This window comes from Buteo buteo, chromosome 11 (assembly GCF_964188355.1).
Source record: "Buteo buteo chromosome 11, bButBut1.hap1.1, whole genome shotgun sequence".
Classification (NCBI taxonomy): Eukaryota; Metazoa; Chordata; class Aves; order Accipitriformes; family Accipitridae; genus Buteo; species Buteo buteo.
In genome coordinates this window covers 40,073,151-40,095,321 of record NC_134181.1, presented here as the reverse complement: position 1 = coordinate 40,095,321, position 22,171 = coordinate 40,073,151, and the positions used below count along the sequence as shown (strand labels likewise).

Genomic DNA, 22,171 nt, shown 5'->3' with positions numbered 1-22,171 from the left:
CAGCTGTCTTTCCTGCTATAAAAAAATCACAGCTACTGGGTAGGATCCACTTTCACTCACTACCCTCAAAGGCTGCACGTTTGGTAAGCTTTGAACTGCTTTTTTTTCCTGGAACTGATATTTTTTTTCATATTTCTCTGGCAGGAAGTGAGAGCAAACACTTGTCCCACTCTTATTTGTGCAGCTACTTCATTATTTGTTTAAGCTTCCATAATATACACACATACATATACATATATGCATACGCATAAAACATGTAATTATTATGATACTCGAATTCTTTCAAGGATGTTGAATTAAAGTATCTATTTAACCCCACTAATCCAATTCTATGCAAAGCTGTAACATTGTATTAGTGCTTTAGTCTCAGGCTTTTCAAGATTCAGACCCTGCAAATGCTGAAGTTTTACAAATACATAAGCTCAGCCTAAAAGTCATTTATGATGCATATATAAATCACAACAAGGAAAGACCTCAAGTCACACCATACAACAAGCACGTTAGCAGAGAATTCCCAGTTTGAGAAATCCCCACTTGTTCTATCCATTTTGGCTGCCTCCTTTGACAGTCAGAGAGAATGGGGACAATGTTATTTACATAGAAAAAAGGAGAGGAATTTGAGAGTGAACTGCATGGCTGCAGGAGCTTCCAACCCAACATATCATCAAGTAACTATTTAAAAGCAACAACCAAACCAACAATTTGGACAAAGATAATACCACATTCCCAGTACAGCTCAGGCTAATCTTAAAACTGCCAATTCACTGCTAGTCCCTTACCCACACACTCTAGTGAGAGAACAGACTGCCTGATGCTTGTTCCCTGTAGCCCAAACTGCATTTAAAGTGGAAAACACACATTTCTTTAATGAAGGGGTTTGTTGCAACTTCACCACTAATAAGGGAATTACAGCCCTGACTCAGACACCTGCAACCAGCAAAACAGAAACCCTCGTAAAGGCCAGATGAGCTGCCTATGGGGCAGAATAAGTTAGTGCCTCAGCCTGCCCTTGGTATGTCTAATGTGGTGGGTGCTGTGCCCCACAGGATGGCGCAAAGCCCCCCTGGGCCCTGGCTGCACCCTGAGGTAGGGACAAGACACCCTTCGTAGTGCCTGTTCACCCGCTTTCACCACAGGGCCTTGACACGCAAGTGGGTCTGGATCTGGGTCGGATCTTTGCAGTATTCTGCCACAATGCAGTTTATAAACCCTGGCAAGTGAATAAGTATAGTTAAGGACTCGTGTAATAAAATCACTACCTGTAAATTCCTTGTAACTGCAGTGAGGCAAATATAATGTATATTTGTGAAATAACTAATCTTTTCTCAGTGGTTAACAGATATGGCAAAAAGAAAAAAAAAATCTGTTTGGTTAAAAAAAAAACAAACAACAAAAGGAGGCCAGATTCTAAGATGATGTATCTAGCTAGTTTCCCTGGAGACCATGGAGATAACTGGACTTAAACCTGCTAAGGTTTTTCCACTGCTATGTAGATCTGTAACATACAAAATTGGATTAGAAGCCCCAGCATATAAATTCCAGGTTTACAAAGAAAATTTCAAGGTGGAGATTTCTTCAGTTTTATGGAAAAAAGAAAACGGAAGTTGTTTTATTGCTAATAGTGATTATTTTATGTTTTGATAGTAACTAGGAACCCCAGGAAAAATCTGTATTAGATATAGGGATATGGCATACAACACAGAGCAAAAAAAGGCCTCAACTGAAAAGTGCTTGCAATCTAACCTCCATCTGCAAGAGGAATCTCATGATATGCCTTATTCATTACCCAATTTTCTTTGGCACCTCCTCTACTCCAGCTATCATCTCCTATGTGTATTTGTTCTGCCTTCCCCTGCAGCTCTGTCCTGAGGGAAACTATACTTTTATATTCTTGATTAACAAGTAAGGCTCTAATGTTTCTCTTTAAAGCCGTGTATCTCAGGCTTTAATGTATCTTGTTAACGATGTGTATCTCACCCACACTGACATTTCCTGCAGTCGTCATCACATCTGTTCCTTCAGCTAACCGTTTCTTAATAAATGCATAGAAATTTGCCTGCAGCTACCAAACACAACCACCTCCTCAGAGATTCATGGGTGTTTCTGAAGTTCCTTGTAAGCCCTGGGAAGGTTGTTAAATGGTTCAGTTCTGTCAGCACAAAACTGTCTAGTACTCAAAGAACCATTGCTAGTGCTGCAGATACTAAACAAAGTTCTGTAAATTAATTGCTTACTGTGGCCCTGAGACTATGCAAAGCTTCTTCAAGTTGCTAGCACACAAGGTCTCTTACGCTCTTTCTTCTGCTGGATTAAACCAGATAAATTCCCTTAATTTCATGACTTTCAGAGTTGTCCCTAACACATGCTCCTGATGGCAAGACAGAAAGCAAAGTTGTGAATTGCATCTCTTCTAATTGGAATGCTAAAACCTGGGAGCTACAGCCAGAAGTTACTTCTGAGATACTCTAGAGTGACAGCAGTACTACATTATCCAGTTTTAATATTTTGGGGACAGTATATTCTCCTGACGTCACCTCAAGGTTTGCAAAAGCAAAAGGTTGCTTCCAGTTATGCTGCTTTTGCTATGAATGACACTGAGCAGGTAACTACACTGTATGAATATGAAAAAATATTTGCATTTCATGTGAGGTGGATGACTGCTCTTTTTTGTTTCTACAAGGAAATGGCAGTCCCATCAACCAGTATTTGAAAACCTTTTTTAAATCATCCTCTGCTGTTTGCAATAGACATGGTTCAGAGTCCTGTTATTAACAGATCACCAGGTATGGAAGATTCAACAGCAATTTTCTAGCTGCTGACAAGACTATAAGCAGAAAGTGCCCCAGGGAGAGTGAAACTAACCAAAGAGAGCACTTAGGGATGTCCCAAAACATCTTGCTTCATTTAAACCAAAACCAAACCAAACCAAAACACCCCCCCCCCAAAAAAAAGGGGGGGGTGAGAGTTGCAGAAATAGTGAGGTCTGCAAAACATGCCTTAAATGAGACTTAAGAAGTCTGATGGATTCAGTTCACAAAAGGCATGAAGTTTAGAGCTGACTTGATCATACTCAGTAAACATGGGTAATAGATTTCTATCAGAGGTCACTTAGTCTGAAAGACAAAGACAAATTGAAAACAGACACGTGAATAGAAAAGATGATGAAGTGCCATTTATAAGCTATGGAACTTCTTCCTCGAACATGGGTGGGCTTTCCTCTCAGTAAAGGGCATCTTACTGAAAGAGCTGTTCAAAGTTCAAAGAGAAACAGGGGCCTGCTGCAGAGGTTACTGGGTTAAATTCGGCGTCTCTGAGATCTGGGTTGGGGCGAGTAATAAAACGGCCTTTGGGGCCCACGTATCAACTATGGAAAGGTGTTTTACAGAAACTGGCAGACACAGTAAACGCATTGGAGACTGAGCATACTTCAAGGAACAGGTTTTTTGCCCCGGATCGCCAGATGACGACAGAGAGGAGTACGCGGGAGCCGGGGCTGGGGCCGTTCCGTACGCAGCTGAAATCTACGTCAAGGTCCCGCACAGCATGCGCTCTGTGGGACGTGCGGGACCTGCTCTCCGGTACCTGGCCCGCGTCCTGCGGCGGGACCGGGGGCCGCCCCAGAGGCCGAGCCCCGCCGAGCCCGTCGCTATGGGAACGGACGCGGGCGCGAGGCATCCCGGTCTGAAAGAAAACGCGACAGTAAAATCCTACGAGAGCGCCGGGCCACGGCCAATGGGCGCTCGGCGAGGGGGTGGCGGTGACCAATGGCTGGCAGGTGGTGCGGAGGGGGCGGGGTTGGAGGCGCTCGGTGGTGGCCGCGGCGCGCAGTGGGCAGACCGCACCGCCGCGCCGCTCCGCACCAGCGCCGGTCCCGCAGCGCCCGCCGAACGGTGAGGGGAGAGGCGAGGGTGCGGGGTGAGGGCGACTCCTGAGAGAGACCGGGACGGGTGCCGGCACGGGCACCGGTCGCCGTGCCTCAGCCGTCCCGGAGCCCGGGCACCTCGCGTCGCCCGGTGCGGTGCGTGTCCCGGCGGCTCCCCCGTGCCCTGGAAGAGCGGCCGCCTCCCCGGGAGCTGCAGGCGGGAGCCTTCCCTGTGGCCGCGCGGGGCTCCGAGCCCTTGGCGGGGGGTGCCGGGCTTCGTCCGCCTGCCCCGGGACGGGGAGGCCGGCGGGGCCGGGCGCCGCAGCGGCTGCGCCCTCTCCCGGGGCTGCCGAGCTGGGGAGGGGCTGGGAGGGCGGCGGCGGCGGCCGGCGGGGCTTGTGTCGCTCCGGGCCGGGGCAGCCGGCGTTGGTTCGTGCGGCTCCGAGCGCGGGCTGTGCCTGTGCCCCGACGCCCCCGGCGAAAAGGCTGCAGGGCCCGAGAGCTCCTTGGGAAGGATGGTACCTGTGTGACTGCTTGGCAGGCAGATCCTGGCAGGCAGCTGCTCCTGCAGCTTCGAGTTGTTCTCTTCTTTGCTCAGAACAGGCAATCATGAGCGATCGAAAGGCAGTGATCAAGAATGCGGACATGTCTGAAGAGATGCAGCAAGACTCTGTGGAGTGTGCTACTCAGGCCTTAGAGAAGTACAACATCGAGAAGGACATTGCTGCTCACATAAAGAAGGTAAATGTTTGCTTGTAGTGTCCTCATGAAATCTCTGTGCACATGAAAAATCAAGCAGGGAGAATGCTGCTAGGCAAGTAGCTCTAGAGCAACAAGTTCCAGAGACACTAGATAATCGAGTTGGACTTTCTGTGTTGGCTGGTGTCTTTATGTTCCTCTCCCCACCCTCGGCATGGACTTTTCCAGGTCCTCCTGCTTTTCTCTTGCAGTGCGTTCTACTTAAGCCTTTCCTGCCACTGTCCCATTGTCCAGGTGAACAGAGAGTGGCAGCTGACTGTCCCTGTGACTGATGAGCTGGGGCTCTATGGAGCCTATTTGAGAAGTGGGGGTTTGCTGACCTTGTAATAAGTGGTTTGGTTTTGCTTCTTTTTCCCCACCACATGTAAGACAAACTGTTAATGCTAATGCAGAACAGGTGGTTCATAGCTTCCAGTTTGTCAGATTTTCTCTCTGACTCCTACTGGGAGCCTAATGGAGCTGCAAGTAGTTGAATGGTTAAGCAGAACACAAAGTCTTGCATACTCTCACATAAAAGTCTCTTCGGCTGACGGCTGTTAAATACTGCACTACACAACCACTGACTGCACAGTTTTACTCATAGTAGATTCGTACATGAGTTTATTTGAAAGTCATAGCAGGCTCCTGACTATAGCATGTAGGAAGAACATGGTCTCATGACCTGGTAATGGTACCAAGCATGTGGCAGAGAATTTTTCATCAAGAGTCCTTTCAACATCCTTGTTGAAGACAGCCACTGAAGTCAAAATAATGGCTTAATCTGTAGAGATTCAGAACAAGCAGTGAAATTCTTAAAATTACAGTTTGAGATCATGGTGTGACTTTGCAGAAAAGTTACTTCCCGAAACATATGTCTGAAGCTTATTCCTGTGCAGCTTGGAAGCACTTTTTTTTTTTTTGGGGGTCTGACTAAGCAGCAGATGAGTTAAAGTGACAGATGATCCTTGCACTTAAGAGCATATGTTGCTCCTTAATTGCGTTCTTCCAAAAGTGATACTTGTTAACAAGTGACATATTGCAAAAAAAACCCTGTTAGACAATATTAGTACAGTTCTCACAAAAATGCTAAATTTCTAGTTCTCTCTTCTGTAGGAATTTGACAAGAAATATAATCCCACTTGGCACTGCATCGTGGGAAGGAACTTTGGCAGCTACGTGACTCATGAGACCAAGCACTTCATCTACTTCTACCTCGGCCAAGTCGCTATTCTTCTTTTCAAGTCTGGTTAGAACCATGGACTGTTACTGAAACTTGCACCTGGTTACAGGACTGCACACGAATTCCAAACAGCCTCCTACCTTCAGCCTTCCTGAGGAGACGGACCTTGATCTTCAGGTCTTTTGTTGTATTGTTAATAGTCAGGGATTTTGCTGTAGCAGCTGGTATTTTCATTGTGGCTATAAAAAAAAAGGCAAAAATGTCTTCCTTGTATTTATTTTCTTTTAAAAGACAGCTGCTTTGCTAATAAAACTGTTGGAACAAGTTTATCCTTTAAGAGTTTTCTTTACCCTTCTGCCCTCTTAGTGCTTACATTACCATCTTTATTCCATTGCGAATGAAGGAGGAACATACCCACCTTTGTTTCCTCCCTGAAATCCACATCTGAAGCCTGGGCTGATCTACGAATACATCATCAGTCAGTAACTGAGAACAACAGGAGATAGTTTCCCAGAGAGAAGAGAGACTGCTTTTCAATTCTTGGTAAGTATATTTTCAGTATGCACAACCTCCAGTGCAAATTCTGGAGTTTAGATACATGGTGCTGTTTTTCTGATTTTAAGTGAATTGGTAAGTTAAAAGCAATAGTCTTTTCATCTCCCAATTTTCAGAAGAGAGAAATTTTCATACTAGTTCATTACATACCTGTCACTTCAGAATGTAATTTACCTTCTCTAGGTTTTTTTTTTTTTAATCTAGCCCTGTATCCTGCTACAGAAGCATCTGTTCTTCAACAGTTTTATTTACATAAAAATACTGTGCATTTCCTTCTGTTCTTTAGAGGTTATGCATCTAGCTTTGACAAAATGATTTTGTATGGAGGTGAAAACATGTCATCTCATCCCAGAATATAGGTATGTAGTCATTCTTCAGAAAAAAAATTCCTTTCTTAGAAAGGAAACCTTCTTATAAAGGTTAAAATATTAACTTAAGTGAAAAAAGTTGACACAGAGCTGTTTTATTTCACAAGCCTTCCATTTGCCTTTGAAAGATGTAAAGGAATCATGGGAAAAAAATCCCTTAAAGTCCACATGACAAAGATAATGACAGCTTAATAAAAATGTAATAAATCCAAGTTACTTCTCACTGGTATGATACCCTCCCTGAAGCTTAGTAAAAAAAAAAAACAGGAGGCATCTTATTCAAAGGCTACTCAGTCTATTTCTGTATCCACACCACTGGTAACTGAAGTTGCTTCATCTGTTAGCATTGCTGAGTTTTGACCATGTCCTTTATGCTGCACTTGAAGGGAAATGCAAGTGTAAGAAACACCACAGGAGTCACTCCATCTGCAAGTTTCTTGGGGGAGAAAAGGCAGCAGACGTTCTTCTGGGTCTGACTGCACAAAGTTCTTAAAACTCCTCTTCAATCTTGATGGTGTTAAAATTCCACAGCTTTCATATTCCTCAGGAAAATTACACTTCCTGTGTTTTCTACATAGTAGACTCACAGTTTGAAACCTGAGTGAATGGCAACAATGCCCGAGTTTAAATTCTGATAATCCACTTTAAAAAAGCCTGCATCTTCTATCATTGCCTTCAACTCCTCCTGAAAAATAATAGTTCCATAATTATAACAACCTGAAGGCCTATAAGCCAGCAGCCTGCAAGATTACACTGGGACCGTGTTGTGTGTTAGTGAATTCAGAGAAATACTGTCTTACCTGAGGGGGGAAACGTCGGATGCTCTCCACGAGATACTGGTAAGACTTCCAGTCACCAGCGATAACCTCACCCAGAACAGGGATAACCTGGAAACTGTATAGATCATAGAGCCTGCACAGACAGACAGCAAATGCAGATTAATACAAACAAGTTTAAAACCAACCCTCTCCAATACAAGTTGATCTCTGTACCACTATGCTATATGGAGTCTGTATCTGTTTTTAAAAGTGCACAACGAGGTAGCCTCAAAGTCCCTCCATCTCTTATTCTGGCTGAGTACAAATAAGAAAGCCTTGTGACATTGCATGAAGTGTCACCATGTTCCTACCTGGAAAGAAGAGGGTTGCTGACGTGACTAAATTCAAGGCAGAGGAATCTTCCTCCTGGTTTCAGCACACGATAGGCCTCCTGAAGTGCCTGAGACAAAGCAGATGAGATAAGTTTGTTGCTGTAGAACAGCACCTGCCTATGATCATGCCATATGACGGCAACTCAGTGATGAACTGAGGGGAGTAAACAGAATCCTGATTGGCAATCCCCAATATTTACTTGTGGAGAAGCATCCCAAAACAAGTACAAAAAAACCCAAACACACTACAAAACCAAACCACAAACACTCTTGCTGTTACATAAATAGATTTATACCAGGCTTTACGTTGAAACTATCATGTCAGGTTTGCAATTTTTCTTGTTTTTCCCTGATGAATGCTTGCCAGCAGAGCTCCTGTAATTACAGACCAAACCCAAAAGGGAGAAGGTGACTCAGCTACAAGAAGCGGAAAATGAAAAGAGGGCATGATAGGTTGGTTTTTTTGTAAAGAAATAAAAAAATATTTACTCAACTGTGAGGCACACCCAGAGGATCAAAGAAGAAATTGTACTGGGTTTTGGATAAGCCATGCGTAAGAAGAGGGAGGAAGGAAAGGGAAGAAGAAAATCTTTGGCTACTTTGAAAATTCCATCCTATATCCAAAATAAAATATTTAAGAAGAACCACCAAGACAAAATTCTGTTTACAGCTGTATTTTTTTTTCATACAAGAGCACAGCAGAGTTGTATTCAAGAACTTCTGCAGGTTGTACACCTGCTTGGCTTCAACTGTTCACGTTCCTAAGGGATAAAATATAAACAGTACACATACACAGACAGGAGCTCTATAAAAGAATTGGAGGCTTGTCTGTGTTTTGTGGCAGGTCTCCAGGGAGCTATTCTACCAGACTGCTGTATCCATGAAGGCAAAAAGCCTGTGCTTCAGAAGGGTGTAGGCGAAGCATCGTGAAAAGCCATCCACATTAAGACATGTTCAAAGGCATACAGTTCAAGGTGGTTTGGATTCAAATGCTACACCTTCCATAGAAGGAGCATTGCCAAGTTGTAACACACTCCTCCAAAACACAGACAACTAGTCCAGCTAGACAGGTAATCTAACTTATCTTCACCTCCAAGACAGCTAGTCATTCTGGAAGGACAGATACTGTTCAGAACAAAGGGTACTACTTACCCTAATTAAAATCATACTCATTCTTCATGGGAAACTACTACCAACCAGTGTAAAGACACTGAGCAGAAGTGGGCTGAACAGGTTAGTTCAATGGCAGCAGTGCCAGCAGCCAGCTGGTTCCCACTCTCTGCTTTGGGAGCTCTGCTGTCTCAGCCAGGCAAACAGAATGGGGCAGGAAGTGCTGGACCCACTGTGGGTGGGATATAGATCAGGTGCTTCAGGAAGATTTGAGACACGCAGACTGAGTGCACTGTGCATGTGTAGATCCAGTAACACCATAGGTCAGGAGAAGGTGGGGGCTGACTGCAGCATTCAGCCCTTTTTGCCTTCAGAAGAGATCGTGTGGCTTGCCAAGCTGGAAGGACTGGGTGCAACTAGTATAAATCTAACTGTTTATGACAAAGGTGGGGAATTTGTTTGAATGAAGAATGCAATTAAGTTGCACACTACATGCCACTTATTTAAAATGCTTCAGGAGTAGATAAAGATGTTCCTTTATCCAAAGGAATTCTTCCTTTGCTTCTTCTGCTAGAATAAAAAACCTTAGGTGAATCATAAGGACCCCACATCAGGATACACTATAGCAACTTACCAAATCAATACGAGTTACATTTCGGATTCCAAAGGCAATTGTGTAAACATCAAACTTATCATCATCAAAGGGCAACTCTTCAGCATCCCCAAGCACCCAGGACAAACCTGTAGTAAAAGCCAAGGATACAGTATTGAACAGACCTTATATAACTCAGACTGCTCCAGAAAGACTAGAACTTCTCTATTAATAATAATTTCCTTCTGGAATAAAGTAGTATTTTAAACTAATATTTCAATTTTACATTTTTGTTGGAGGAAAGGCACCTTGGTCTATACTCAGAAAGCTTTCAAGGCCCTGTACTATACAGCTGTCTTTCAAGCAAAGTAGTTAATGTTACAGATCAGCCAAAACATTCTTCTGCATATACACACGTTGTGTTCACAGTGCCTTAGTCTGCCAAAAAGATTTCACCCAAATCTTGCATCGTAGTGGAAAGCAACTAGCTTTCCAGACACTGGCTGCCATTTGTTTGTAGCGAAGTTGGAAAAAAAAAAAAATAAAAATCTCTGCTCAAAGAATAACTATAAACAATGATTAAAGTCTTGCCATGCAACAATGGTGAAAACACTTAAAACATTTTGCTGGAAAGCATCCATAGATTGAGGAACATGAAAAGCCACACTCCCTCCATCAGCACTATCAGTATGTGATCCTGTTGCAGCTGTGTTGCTTCCTAAAAATCCAGTGAATCAAGGCCATGTCTATCTGTGGCGCACAGATGTCCAGGTTATTTGTACCAGAAATAAGACTGCTCAATTTAGAATTAATAGTTCTTAAAGTCACTGGTTTTGGTGACTCAAACACAAACCAAAAAAAACTAACAGAAAAACCCAGGAGTCTTCTGCAACAGAGATCAGCAATTTCAAAGAGCAGTATGCTAGAAAGTGACATGGAAGAGGACAAAACACAGGAGAAAACAGTTGTTGCCAGGAGACATTCAGATTTCATTTTTACAAAATATATGTATTCATAGTTGTAGAAAGTATTGTATGCAAAGCAGCACATAACATTATTAAGACAGCAATTATAAGTGTTATTTAAACATAGACAGTTTGAAAAGACACCTAAGAAGCGAGCATCAAAAGCTTTTGAGCTACAGGAAAACTGCACTTCAGAATACACTTTAGTAAAATCACAGGCCAGGAGTTTTTAAGTGGATACATAAAAGGGGTTGTGAGCGTCCAACAAGAGGAACTGGGGCACCTGCAGCACAGCCTACCATTCCTGGCTAGCCAAAATGCACAATCAGCAATTGTGTAACACATGTTTCTTTTCTGCAAGCACAGCCCCCAACATTGGTGAATGTACATAGGAACACAGTAAAAGAAAACTGCCCCTTACAATTTTATGGAAGAAAAAAAAAAAGTAGCCCTCAGACAATCAACAGATAAACAAGCTCAGAAATGAGATTACTACAACAAACAGAAGGTAGGACATATTAAATTGATGTATGCTGAACAACAGAGTGAAAAAGAATAAGTCAGAATTGTGGCACAGTGGGGCATAAAGCAACCCAGGCAACAATAAGACAGCTGGGCTTCTACAGCTATGATGTACAGGGAAGAAAGTTAAAAAATATAATACTCATTTTGATAATTAGGTAAGTCACAAAACCACCTAAAAAGCGCAGCCAATTAAACAAAATGCTTTATTTATAGTAGCTGGCAGGCAGCATCAAGCTTTATTTCAGGTCCTAAGCTACGGTTGCAAAGCTTTTATACTTACAATGTTGATACAGTTCAGGTGTTCCTAAACTAGGATGCATAGAAACAGCTCTGGACAGGCTGGCAAGCTGCTCAGAAAAGCACGATACAAGCAATCTCCCAGAGCTGGATGAACCAATGCTTTCACAATCATTTCATTTTTTAAAGCAAAGGGAGAGGCAGGCAGGCAATGGATTGGGGTAACCCACCAGCAGGGAGCAAGAGCAGCTGAAAGAACCTATGCCACCAGCTTCTCTTTCAGCCCCTTTGTGCTACTGAGCTGTTTCATATGTCCTTCAGCCTACACAATCTGCAGGCAGGAAATTCACTTGTACCTGCTTGGAGGACCATTCTTGCAAGGCCCCATCTTCTCACACATACACACACCCGTAGTTCCAGGAGCTGTCTGCGAGCAGTATATGCTAGATGGTTCACTGGCTTCAGCTGTGATGGGAGTCCCAACAGGGGTGTGGGAGCAGTGTGCAGTGAAAGGACATGCAGATCTTGTAACACACACAGAGGCTGCCCAGGGCATTCCTAATGGTGGTACCCAGGCAAACAAAGTTTGGGAACTTTCTGGTATACTTTACATTGCTAAAATATTTGCCAAATATCTATAAACTAGGAGAGGATAAAAAACTATCATACAGACACTGAGCCACAAGCAGGACTTCTTTCTCTATGTCTTACTTCTTAAAAATCAGGCTTTTCAATCAGGATTGGCGTAGTCCCCAACAAATTCTAGATATCAGTGAATTAATCCATTGACCTGCAAACTAACATTTAATATAATTCAGTTTCTCTGAGTACTATCAGCATATGCTCTAACTGTGGAAAGTTTCATAGGTTCACAATATACTTTAGTTCTTGTATTTTTTATTTACTGCCTTGACTCTTAAAATATGCATTATAACATCTTCAGTGTAATCATTCTAGGGCTGAGCTCTTTTGCATTATCTGCCTTAGTAAAATCAGATTCATTTGCACAGATAGAAACAGCAGGTTTAGATTATTTGACCAATTTTGATGGATAGCTGGGTATCAGACCTCATGGACATTGCCACATATATATTTCTGAAAGTTCAAGTATTATTCAAGGGGATCACTGTACATCTGAACAACATACTACATATATGCCCACTGAAAAAGTAACTCAACACTGGCAAATATGCAAGCACAACTATAGTATAGACCATGGCTATATAATGTATATTGTAATCCTGAAGTGGTGATTACCTGATGACTATCATAAGTCAAATTCTTGCTATCAGGCATACTACTGAAGTGGTACAATGCATGACTTACCTTCGGAGTAGCCAAGATGCTGTGCTTTCTCCTTCCCAACTTTTAACATTTCTTTGTTAATGTCACAGACCACCACGTGGGAATCCCCTAGTGACTTAAATTTGTCTTCCTGGTAACTCTCAGAAATTTCCTGCCACGATAAATTCTGATGGTGCTTAAGCTTCCGCTGGAGCTGGCGTTCTCGTGCAGAGCGAACGTAATTAATAAATCGAAAGGCTATGTCACCTGCATGTTTTAAAAGATACATACATGTTTTGGAATGTTTTCTGACTCCAGGAAATTGGAACATAAGGCTATAAAAATAAAACCCACACACAGTATAGAGAGAGAGGGAATGTGTGTGCATATAGCTATCTAAAAATATATAAAGGTAACACATTAAAAACACACAGTCTATGACTTCCTACAAATGGAAACAGTTTTCCATAACATATCAGGGCAGTACTATAACAACTTTCAGAGCCTTAGAGCAAGATATTTCAAAATGCAAAGAAGTTAGCTCTCAACCCTTCTCTTTGAAATCAAGTAGATGCTGCGCTAGTTTTAAAGACAGGGAACTGAGGGAAGGAAAAAAAAAAAGCTAGGCAACTTGAGTCTGAGCAGACTCAAACAGTTCAAAAACTGCAGCATTGTCATGTGGAACTCACCAAAATTATTTACCTGTTCCTCCAGCAACATCAAGAAGAAGTGTTCCAGAAGAAGGGTTCATTTTATGCAAGAGGATATCCTTCCACAGTCGATGAATCCCTAAAGTCATTGAATCATTCATTACATCATATTTCTTGGCCACACTTTCAAAGACGTGATAAACTGCAAAGAAAAGACACAAGAATAAGATGCAATTTACTTAAAAATGCTCCTGTGGAGGTAAAATGTGTCTCTTACTGCCTCGTGGAGGTCTGTCATGACATGGAACTGAAAAGCCACCTGAAAACTCAAAAAAAGTGATCGCATCCTACTAAGCCTGTTGCCTGACAAACGTCTCTGGAGAAACACAGCCTCTTCTCGTAACCCTTCCGGAGCCGAGGGGAAGAATCAAGCAGGCATAACACCAGTACTATTCACCGAGACTCCCGGTAACGTCTCAAACCAACGGCCCAGCTCCAAACACATCCCCAGCACCCCCCCACTCCCTCAGCCGATGCGCGCCCGCTGCCCCGTTAGGTTCCAGCCCGCCCTCCCCCGGGGCTCCGCCCGGCTCCCCAGCCGACCCCGCCGCTGCCCTCACTTTTCTCCCTCCTCTCCGCCTCCGTCACGGTCTGGAAGCCGAAGTGCGTCTCCGGCCCCGCGGCGAGGCCCCGCACGGAGCCGCAGAGAGCCCGCAGAACCCCGCCGCGGCGGGCGAGCAGCACCCGGTACGGGCAGAGCCCCGCCGCCGCCATTTTGTAAGGGCACGACCTCCGCAATACCGGCGGAAGGCGCGGCCGCGGCCGGCCCCACGGGGGCGGGAGGCGGCCCGCCGGGACGGGAACGGCCCAGCCGGGGCGGGCTGGGGCCGGGCTCCGTACTCGGGTTCCGCGCCCCATAGGCGGTATTTATACCCAGGGTGTACCGGCTTCTCCACGGCTTGAGGGGGACCTAAGTTCTGGCCTGAAACAGCCGCCGAACATCCCGGTGCTACCGGCTGCTTGAATCTGTCCTGGTAGAATAGACGTGACAGGGAAAAAAAACCGACACGCCCCACGCAACATATTCGAGTAATTTTGCAAATAAATTTCTCTAACCTCTTTGGATTTTTAATTTTGCTGTTTCCTGGCTAAAGTAAAACCTCACGGGGAGTAGGGGGGAGGGTTGGTTTGTAGGTTCTGAAGAACCGAGGGGAGGACTGAAACGTTGCCTGTTAGGAACATGAGTACAGATTAGGCACCTTTTCTGCTGTTCTTTTGCAAAAGCTGCCCCGCTTGTCACATTATTTTGAATCATTCAGAAATTGTCAGCTTTGTAGATAAAAAGAAGTTACTTAATCCTTTCTGAGGAAAGATTACATCCCACTTAAAAAATCAGACCAGAGACTGCACTGCCCCAGTACGAGTCGCCCTCCCTTGCCAATATCTTCTTTGCACGTTGGGACGTATTAGCGCCATCATCAGACCCTACCATGATTTTCCTAAATCTTACCTGCAGAATTAAGCAAAACATAAAATGTTGATTTTTTTTTTTTCCCCTCTATGTTCTTTGCTGCAGGATGCCTTGCAAAGCATCACATATGTTTCTGGTTTTGTTTGGGGTTATTTTTTTGTCTGCTTCAGCTATAGGGAGAGATGATCTTTAGCTACCAGAGAAGCAACCGGGAGAGCCTCTCTCACGCTGTAGTCACAGGCCGCTGTACAGGCACCAGCAACCAGCCACGTTCAGGCAGCTCAACCGTGAGGAAAGAAAGTGGAAAGCCGAGCAGAGGCTGCACACCGCCTGAAAGGAACCAGCCCAGGCATACCCGCAAGCAGAATGCTGCGGACACGCCGTGCCGCGGAGGAGGCTCTGGGAGATGCGGGGCCGCCTCAGAGGCCTCGCTGCCGCCGAGTCCGGGTTCCGCCGGCACCTGCGCGGCCGCCCGTCGCTATGGGAACGGGCGCAGGCGCGAGGCATGCCGGTCTGAAACAAACTGCTGCGGTAAAGTGCTACGAGAGCTCCGGATGCTGGCCAATGAGCGCTCGGGGGGGTGGTGGCGGTAACCAATGGCTGGTGGCCAGTAGGGAGGGGGCGGGGCTGGGGGTGCTTGGAGGCGACGGCGGCGGGCGCGGGTCGGTTAAACCGGCGCGCCGGCGGAGCGAGTTGCGTGTCCGCGTTCCTTTGTGCCCCGCCCGCTCCGTGTCACGCAGGGCCGCTCCCGTGGCATCCGCTGAACGGTGAGGAGAGCGGCGTGAGGGCCTTGAGCGCTGCGGTGGGGCAGCTCCCAAGAGGGGTTGGGTCCGACCGGGGCACCGGGAAGGCTGAGCCTGGGCAGCCGGTGCCCGGGCACGCTGGCAGCTCCCCCGTACCGTGGAAGAGCGGCCGCCTCCCCGGGAGCTGCAGGCGAGAGCGTCCCCTGTGGCCGCGCGGGGCTCCGAGCCCTTGGCGGGGGGTGCCGGGCTTCGTCCGCCTGCCTCGGGACGGGGAGGCCGGCGGGGCCGGGGCGGCTGCGCCCTCTCCCGGGGCTGCCGAGCTGGGGAGGGGCTGGGAGGGCGGCGGCGGCGGCCGGCGGGGCTTGTGTCGCTCCGGGCCGGAGAAGCCGGCGTTGGTTCGTGCGGCTCTGAGCGCGGGCTGTGCCTGTGCCCCGACGCCCCCGGCGAAAAGGCTGCAGGGCCCGAGAGCTCCTTGGGAAGGACGGTACCTGTGCGAATGCTTGGCAGGGGGATCCTGGCAGGCAGCTGCTCCTGCAACTTCGAGGTGTTCTCTTCTTTGCTCAGAACAGGCAATCATGAGTGATCGAAAGGCAGTGATCAAGAATGCGGACATGTCCGAAGAGATGCAGCAAGATGCTGTGGAGTGTGCTACTCAGGCCTTAGAGAAGTACAACATCGAGAAGGACATTGCTGCTCACATAAAGAAGGTAAATGTTTGCTTGTAGTGTCCTCATGAAATCTCTGTGCACATGAAAAATCAAGCAGGGAGAATGCTGCTAGGCAAGTAGCTCTAGAGCAACAAGTTCCAGAGACACTAGATAATCGAGTTGGACTTTCTGTGTTGGCTGGTGTCTTTATGTTCCTCTCCCCACCCTCGGCATGGACTTTTCCAGGTCCTCCTGCTTTTCTCTTGCAGTGCGTTCTACTTAAGCCTTTCCTGCCACTGTCCCATTGTCCAGGTGAACAGAGAGTGGCAGCTGACTGTCCCTGTGACTGATGAGCTGGTATAAAACACAGGGCCTCTATTGAGCTCTCCTACGGTTTCCCTCTGAGAGAAACCCTGTTTTACATAGTCCTTGGTTTCAATTTTATTGAACTTAATCTTAAGGATCTCTTCACAATTCTGTCCAACTGGGTCAAAAATTGCAAGGAAAGGTAGTTTTCTACAAGTCTACTGTAACAACACCTCTCCTTATGTAGTAGTGAAGCAAAAAAGGAAAAAAAAACTCACAAAAAATCCTGGTGGCCCTGATTATCTGTTGTTTGCAATGTTTGTGTTGTTCTTTATGTAGGATTAACAATACTGAACATGGGAAAGATCTAGTTCTGATTATATTTCCTGCTTCGTCAACTCAGGAGAATGGAGAAATCGAAGAGCGTCAATGAAAGTTAAACTGATCTGAGTGGAAGAGCTGTTTAAAAAGTAATTCAACTAAGCAGAATGATTACTTCCACTAAAGAAATGCTGGTTTGCTATGCCCTCAATACAGAAAGGTTTCCCCCCCGCCCCAGATGTGGGAAGTACATGTGACAACGGAAAAGAGAGTGTTTAGTCTAATATTTTTCAGGTATTCTTTGTAGCAGCTACTGGGAATTTGTAGAGGATTTGTTCAAAACATGTAAAACAAATTCTTAGATTTGTTTATAGTACTGGTGTTACAGAGCATGTGGCAGAGAAATTTCATGAACACTAAAGTCTAAATTATGGCTTAATCTCTGTGGGTATAGAATGAGTGGTGAAGCTTTTACTCGAGGGCTACAGTTTCAGATCATGGTATGAATTATGGGGGGAGAAAGACTGCTTTCCCTGAACAAAATGAATGTTATAAACATACTGCTGCTCACATGGGAAGCACTGTGGCTTTTTTTTTGTGCTTATTTTTTTTGTCTGACTAAGCAGCAGGTGAACAATAAGATGTAAATAAGATAATCCTAGTGCTTAAGAGCATCTGCTCTTCCTCTAATTGCCTTGCTCAAAGTGAATACCTGTTTAGAAGAGTTCTTAATTTCTAGTGATCTGTTTTGCAGGAGTTTGACAAGAAATACAATCCCACTTGGCACTGCATCGTGGGAAGGAACTTTGGCAGCTACGTGACCCATGAGACCAAGCACTTCATCTACTTCTACCTCGGCCAAGTCGCTATTCTTCTTTTCAAGTCTGGTTAGAACCACAGACTGTTACTGAAACTTGCATCCGGTTACAGGACTGTGTGCTGACTCCTCTGACTAGTTACTGCAGCCTTCCTGAGGACGTAGACCTTGATCTTGAAGGGCAATGGCAGGGATTTTGCTATAGCAGGTGATGATGTTACATGATGGATATATAAAGGAAAAATACCAAGAGTCTTCCTTGTATTTATTTTTTTTTTTGAAGGCTGCTGCTTTGCTAGTAGAGCTGTTGGAGCAGTTTTGCCTTTGAGAGTTTTATAGCCATCTACAGTATTGCCCAATTACTGTTTCTGCTATGTAAATACTGACAGTGTTTAGTTCTTTCTGTTCCAAACCTCCCTTATTCTTCTGATTTGTTTTTTGATGACTTTTTTTTCCCCCCCCTCTTGTTTTGCCAGATGTACAGCCCCAAAGTCTGAGCTGTTTCTTTTTCTGCTGCTGCCTCTTTGCAAAACCGCTTTGGAAAATAAAGGACAAGATCTCCCCGAGCCACCAGCTTGTAATTTCGGGCAGCGGCAGTGAGTGAGCGGGCCCGGGCGAGGCCGCCGGTCAGTCCGGCAGCCCTGTGCGGGGCTGGCCCGGGAAGGCCGCGGGCGGCCCGAGGCCTTGCTGCCGCCGGCCGAGGCTCGGTGCCGCAGTCGGGAGCGAGGGGAGGGGCGGCCGGGAGCGGGCCGGCGGGGTTCCCGCGGCGTCCCGGCGGACTACAGCTCCCGGCGTGCTCCGCGGCGGCCGAGGACTACGAGTCCCGTCGTGCCCCGCGGGTCCGCCCGGGAACGGCTCCATCCGGGTCCCGGCCACTGCTGTGGACGATTCGTCGCCATTACGGGACAGCCCTCGTCCGGCGGCACATCATTCGTGCTGCGGCGGCGGGCCCGCGTGACCTCCGCCATGGACGAGAGCCGCCCCTACGGCTCCGGTGCGCCCGGCAGCGAAGGACAGCAGCTGCCATCCGCCTCGGTCGCGCCCGCCGCGGGGGAGTGTGAGCCCGGAGGCGGTGAGAGCCGGGGCGGGAGGAGCGGCCGGTGGCGGGTTCTCCCGTCAGCCCGCCCGGCCGGGGCTGGGGCCGCTCTGAGGCGGCCGCGGCGCGCGCGGGTCGGTTAAACCGCCGCCGAGGGGGAGCGCGCGCCCGTTCCGCTCCACACAGGGCCGGTCCCGCGGCGCCCGCCAAGGGGTGAGGGATGGGGAGGCCGGCGGGGCCGGGCGCCGGAGCGGCTGCGCCCTCTCCCGGGGCTGCCGAGCTGGGGAGGGGCTGGGAGGGCGGCGGCGGCGGCCGGCGGGGCTTGTGTCGCTCCGGGCCGGGGCAGCCGGCGTTGGTTCGTGCGGCTCCGAGCGCGGGCTGTGCCTGTGCCCCGACGCCCCCGGCGAAAAGGCTGCAGGGCCCGAGAGCTCCTTGGGAAGGACGGTACCTGTGTGACTGCTTGGCAGGGGGATCCTGGCAGGCAGCTGCTCCTGCAACTTCGAGGTGTCCTCTTCTTTGCTCAGAACAGGCAATCATGAGCGATTGAAAGGCAGTGATCAAGAGTACGGACATGTCTGAAGAGATGCAGCAAGATGCTGTGGAGTGTGCTATTTTGGCCATAGAGGAATATAATGTTGAAAGGGGAATATAATGTTGAAAGAGAAACTGTTGCCTTTATAAAGAGTGTAAATGTTTGATTGTAATATTCTTTTGTTGAATGCTATCCACACCAGAAGTCAAGCAGGGTGGATTTTGCTACACTTTTGGGAAACCAAGTTCTGTGAACACAAGATACATTTAGACTTTTCCTGTGGTCTGGTGTCCCTGTATTCCTTTTCCCACACCTTACATGTACCTTTCCTACTTTTTGTTTTGCAAGACCTTCTATTTTTGATTGGTTTTTCACTATGCCATTGTGTAGTGGAATAGGAGAGCATCTGCTGGCTTTTACCAGGGTGACTGATTAGCTGGTAGAAAATACAGCCCTTTGAAGCCTGCTGTAACTTTCCTTGGGGGCGATGACTTTTTTTACCTAGTCCCTGACTTAAGTTGCGTTCAAATTAGTCTTAAGGTTCTGTTCATAGTTCTGTAATAGTTCTGAAACGCTGGCTAGCTGGTTCAAAATTTGCAGGGAAAAGTAATTTTCTGCACATCTATATTCACATCCTCCTTTTATGTGCTGAACCATACTAAAATCTCATGTCTTGGATCACTGTTTATCTGGTGTCCACAGAATACCTGCTTTTATCTATGCATGAAGAAGAATAACAGATGCGCAAAAGATCTAGTTCTGATGCTTTGCCATCTCAGGAGAATAAAGAAATCTAAGGGTGCCTGTGGAGGTTAAATATTACACGAATCTGAGTGAAAGACCTGTTTGAAAAGTCATTTAACTAAATGGTACAATTGCTTCTGTTGGGGAGGTCTTCCTTTCCTGTCACCCTAACAGACATATAAGCAGGTTTATTTTTTCCATTTGTAAGAACATTCTATGTTATTGGAGAGCAGAGGGTTTGAGCTCGTCGTATTTTCCTGGAGGCTCCTGATTGGAACCTGAGAAACTGTGGTGAGGAGATAATTTATCCAGGGTTGTAATAACTGATCAGAAATGCTTGCATGTTCTCATGGAAAGTTCCCTCATTTGAGAGCTATTTGGATATAACAATTTATAATGACTGACTGGAATGTTCTGCTTTTAGTAGAGCTGTATATCTTGTTTTTTGAAACATGTGGTAGGCTTCCAAGTATGATGGAAGAACATGGATAGTTCAGTGGTATAGTTTGAGAACATGGTATGACTTTAGGGGGGGGAATTGCAGTCCCTGGGCTTATTCCTGCTCAGTTAGGAAATGGTGTGGGGTTTTTTTTTTGGTGTCTAAGCAGCAGGTGAGGTATAAGAGGTAAGTAACACAGTCCTTAAAAGCATATCCTGATTCTTAATTGCCTTTTCAAAAAGTGATACTTGTTAAGAAGAGACACATTAATGACAAAAAAATCTGTAGTCAACTTTTGGGTGAGAACTGTGGTAGTAATAAGTTCCTAGTGATCTCTTCTGCAGGGGTTTGAGAAGAAATATAGTCCCACTTGGCACTGCATTGTAGGAAGGAAATTTGGCAGCTATGTGTCTCATGAGACCAAGCACTTCACCTTGTTCCTCGTGCTTGGAGGAAATATTCTTCTGTTTAAGGCTGGTTAGAGCTATGGATCGTAGTTCAAAGTTGCTCATGCTTACAGGACTGCACACTTAATGGCAGCAGCTTAGTGCCTTCAGCCTTCCGGAGGAGGCAGACCTTGGTCTTCAGGGGTAACGTCAGAGATTTTTCTGGAGTGGCTAGTGTTTTTGTTGTGTTTAGGCGGAAAAAAAAAAGCCTTGTATTTGTTTTCTTTCCAAAGTTGGCTTCTTTGCTAATAAAAATGGTATGTGTATTCCATCTTTAAGAGCTTTATGGCTGTTTTCTCTTTTTCCCTAACATTGCTTGTCCTCCTCTTCATTTCCCTGTGACCAACCACCTTTCAAAGAAACCTCTTCCCGCATCCAGAGTATCTGAATGCTGAGCTACACACGCGAGTAAGTTGGTAACCCAGAGCCGCACAGAGGAGCCCTGTGGTTAGGGGAGTAGGTAACGAAGAGGAGTTACTGCAAACCCTTGGCCTGGGTCAAAGGCAGTCCGTTTGTCCGATGGCTAGGACTGCGCTGGTAGATGTGTGGAGCCTTGAAGGTAAGCTCAGTGCCCTGCGTGTGTTTTCAGTAACCAAAGTCCCTGCTGAGAGCAGCTTCCTTATCGAGAAGAGGCTCAGCAGCCGCTTCCCAATCGCAGCAATTTGTGCAGTGGGAGGTAAGGGGGAGCGCTCGGCCAGTAAATCTGGTTTTACAGTAAATCCATCTGCCAGAGTGCACCGGGGAGGGGGCTCCTTCCTCCTCACTTGCAGCGTCCTCAGTATTACAACAGTTTCAGAACGCGTTCGGGCTGCAGCCGCTCTCCCGCGGTGTCCCCGCTTGCTCACCGCGGGCGGGCGGGGGGGCGGCTCAGCCAGCGCGCCTTCCCCTCGGCGGCTGCGGGCGGGAGGCACGCTGGTCTGAAAGGGAACGCCACCCCGAGCGGGGCCCGGTGCTGGCCAATGAGCGCCCGGGGCGGGGCGGTAGCGGTGACCAATGGCTGGCGGGCGGGGCGGAGGGGGCGGGGTTGGGGCGCTCTGAGGTGGCCGAGGCGCGCGCGGGTCGGTTAAACCGGCGGAGCGCGAGGGGAGCTAATTCCGTGTCCGCCCGGTCCCGCGAAACGGTGAGGGGCGGAGGCGTCGCCGGGTGCGTGAGGGGAGCTTTGTGAGGGCCGGGTGGGGCCCCGTGAGGCGGCCTTGGGACAGCGCGGCTCCCGGTGGGGGCCGGGTCCCACACAGGTACCGGGAAGGCTGAGGCCGGGCAGCCAGCGCCGCCGACAGCGGTGCGGTGCGTGTCCCGGCGGCTCGTCCGTACCCTGGAAGAGCGGCCGCCTCCCCGGGAGCTGCAGGCGGGAGCCTCCCCTGTGGCCGCGCGGGGCTCCGAGCCCTTGGCGGGGGGTGTCGGGCTTCGTCCGCCTGCCCCGGGACGGGGAGGCCGGCGGGGCCGGGCGCCGGAG

General features: G+C 47.3%; 3 protein-coding genes and 1 pseudogene across 6 annotated transcripts; 3 read left to right on the top strand and 1 right to left on the bottom strand.

Annotated features, from left to right (window-relative positions):
• Positions 1 to 3,775: 3,775 nt before the first annotated feature.
• LOC142037382 (dynein light chain 1, cytoplasmic) lies at positions 3,776 to 5,927 on the top strand. Of its 2 annotated transcripts, none has more exons than XM_075041767.1 (3): positions 3,776 to 3,890; positions 4,461 to 4,603; positions 5,714 to 5,927. In XM_075041767.1, exons 2-3 carry the CDS (start codon positions 4,472 to 4,474, stop codon positions 5,849 to 5,851), a joined length of 270 nt encoding a protein of 89 aa, XP_074897868.1. In that variant the 5' UTR covers positions 3,776 to 3,890; positions 4,461 to 4,471; the 3' UTR covers positions 5,852 to 5,927. The 2 variants fall into 2 exon arrangements, with proteins under 2 accessions (XP_074897868.1, XP_074897869.1); XM_075041768.1 differs by having other exon boundaries at positions 3,807 to 3,890; positions 4,466 to 4,603.
• COQ5 (coenzyme Q5, methyltransferase) lies at positions 5,343 to 14,018 on the bottom strand. 2 transcript variants are annotated; one of them, XR_012652362.1, is made up of 9 exons: positions 13,837 to 14,018; positions 13,269 to 13,418; positions 12,609 to 12,833; positions 9,598 to 9,704; positions 7,833 to 7,921; positions 7,504 to 7,615; positions 6,199 to 7,388; positions 5,921 to 6,019; positions 5,343 to 5,381 (listed from the first exon to the last, which is right to left on the bottom strand). XR_012652362.1 is itself a non-coding variant. In XM_075041760.1 (7 exons), exons 1-7 carry the CDS (start codon positions 13,988 to 13,990, stop codon positions 7,287 to 7,289), a joined length of 939 nt encoding a protein of 312 aa, XP_074897861.1. In that variant the 5' UTR covers positions 13,991 to 14,018; the 3' UTR covers positions 6,067 to 7,286. The 2 variants fall into 2 exon arrangements, 1 of the variants encoding a protein (XP_074897861.1); XM_075041760.1 differs by lacking the exons at positions 5,343 to 5,381; positions 5,921 to 6,019 and having other exon boundaries at positions 6,067 to 7,388.
• A 1,296-nt stretch (positions 14,019 to 15,314) lies between these two features.
• On the top strand, positions 15,315 to 18,087 carry LOC142037381 (dynein light chain 1, cytoplasmic-like). Of its 2 annotated transcripts, none has more exons than XM_075041766.1 (3): positions 15,315 to 15,454; positions 16,000 to 16,137; positions 17,459 to 18,087. In XM_075041766.1, the coding sequence occupies exons 2-3, from the start codon at positions 16,006 to 16,008 to the stop codon at positions 17,594 to 17,596; spliced, it is 270 nt and encodes an 89-aa protein (XP_074897867.1). In that variant the 5' UTR covers positions 15,315 to 15,454; positions 16,000 to 16,005; the 3' UTR covers positions 17,597 to 18,087. The 2 variants fall into 2 exon arrangements, with proteins under 2 accessions (XP_074897867.1, XP_074897866.1); XM_075041765.1 differs by having other exon boundaries at positions 15,321 to 15,454; positions 15,995 to 16,137.
• A 1,005-nt stretch (positions 18,088 to 19,092) lies between these two features.
• Positions 19,093 to 21,638, top strand: LOC142037384 (dynein light chain 2, cytoplasmic-like; annotated as a pseudogene).
• Positions 21,639 to 22,171: the final 533 nt, after the last annotated feature.

What these genes read in the sequence shown, in the direction of transcription:
- LOC142037381 (XM_075041766.1), top strand. Translation starts at nt 16,006, where the DNA reads ATGAGTGATCGAAAGGCAGTGATCAAGAATGCGGACATGTCCGAAGAG. An exon ending in TTGCTGCTCACATAAAGAAG is followed by an intron (nt 16,138 to 17,458) that starts GTAAATGTTTGC and finishes TCTGTTTTGCAG; the next exon opens with GAGTTTGACAAGAAATACAA.
- LOC142037382 (XM_075041767.1), top strand. Translation starts at nt 4,472, where the DNA reads ATGAGCGATCGAAAGGCAGTGATCAAGAATGCGGACATGTCTGAAGAG. An exon ending in TTGCTGCTCACATAAAGAAG is followed by an intron (nt 4,604 to 5,713) that starts GTAAATGTTTGC and finishes TCTCTTCTGTAG; the next exon opens with GAATTTGACAAGAAATATAA.
- COQ5 (XM_075041760.1), bottom strand. Translation starts at nt 13,990, where the DNA reads ATGGCGGCGGCGGGGCTCTGCCCGTACCGGGTGCTGCTCGCCCGCCGC. An exon ending in TGATGTTGCTGGAGGAACAG is followed by an intron (nt 12,834 to 13,268) that starts GTAAATAATTTT and finishes TAAAACATGCAG; the next exon opens with GTGACATAGCCTTTCGATTT. An exon ending in ATGTAACTCGTATTGATTTG is followed by an intron (nt 7,922 to 9,597) that starts GTAAGTTGCTAT and finishes GCTTTGTCTCAG; the next exon opens with GCACTTCAGGAGGCCTATCG.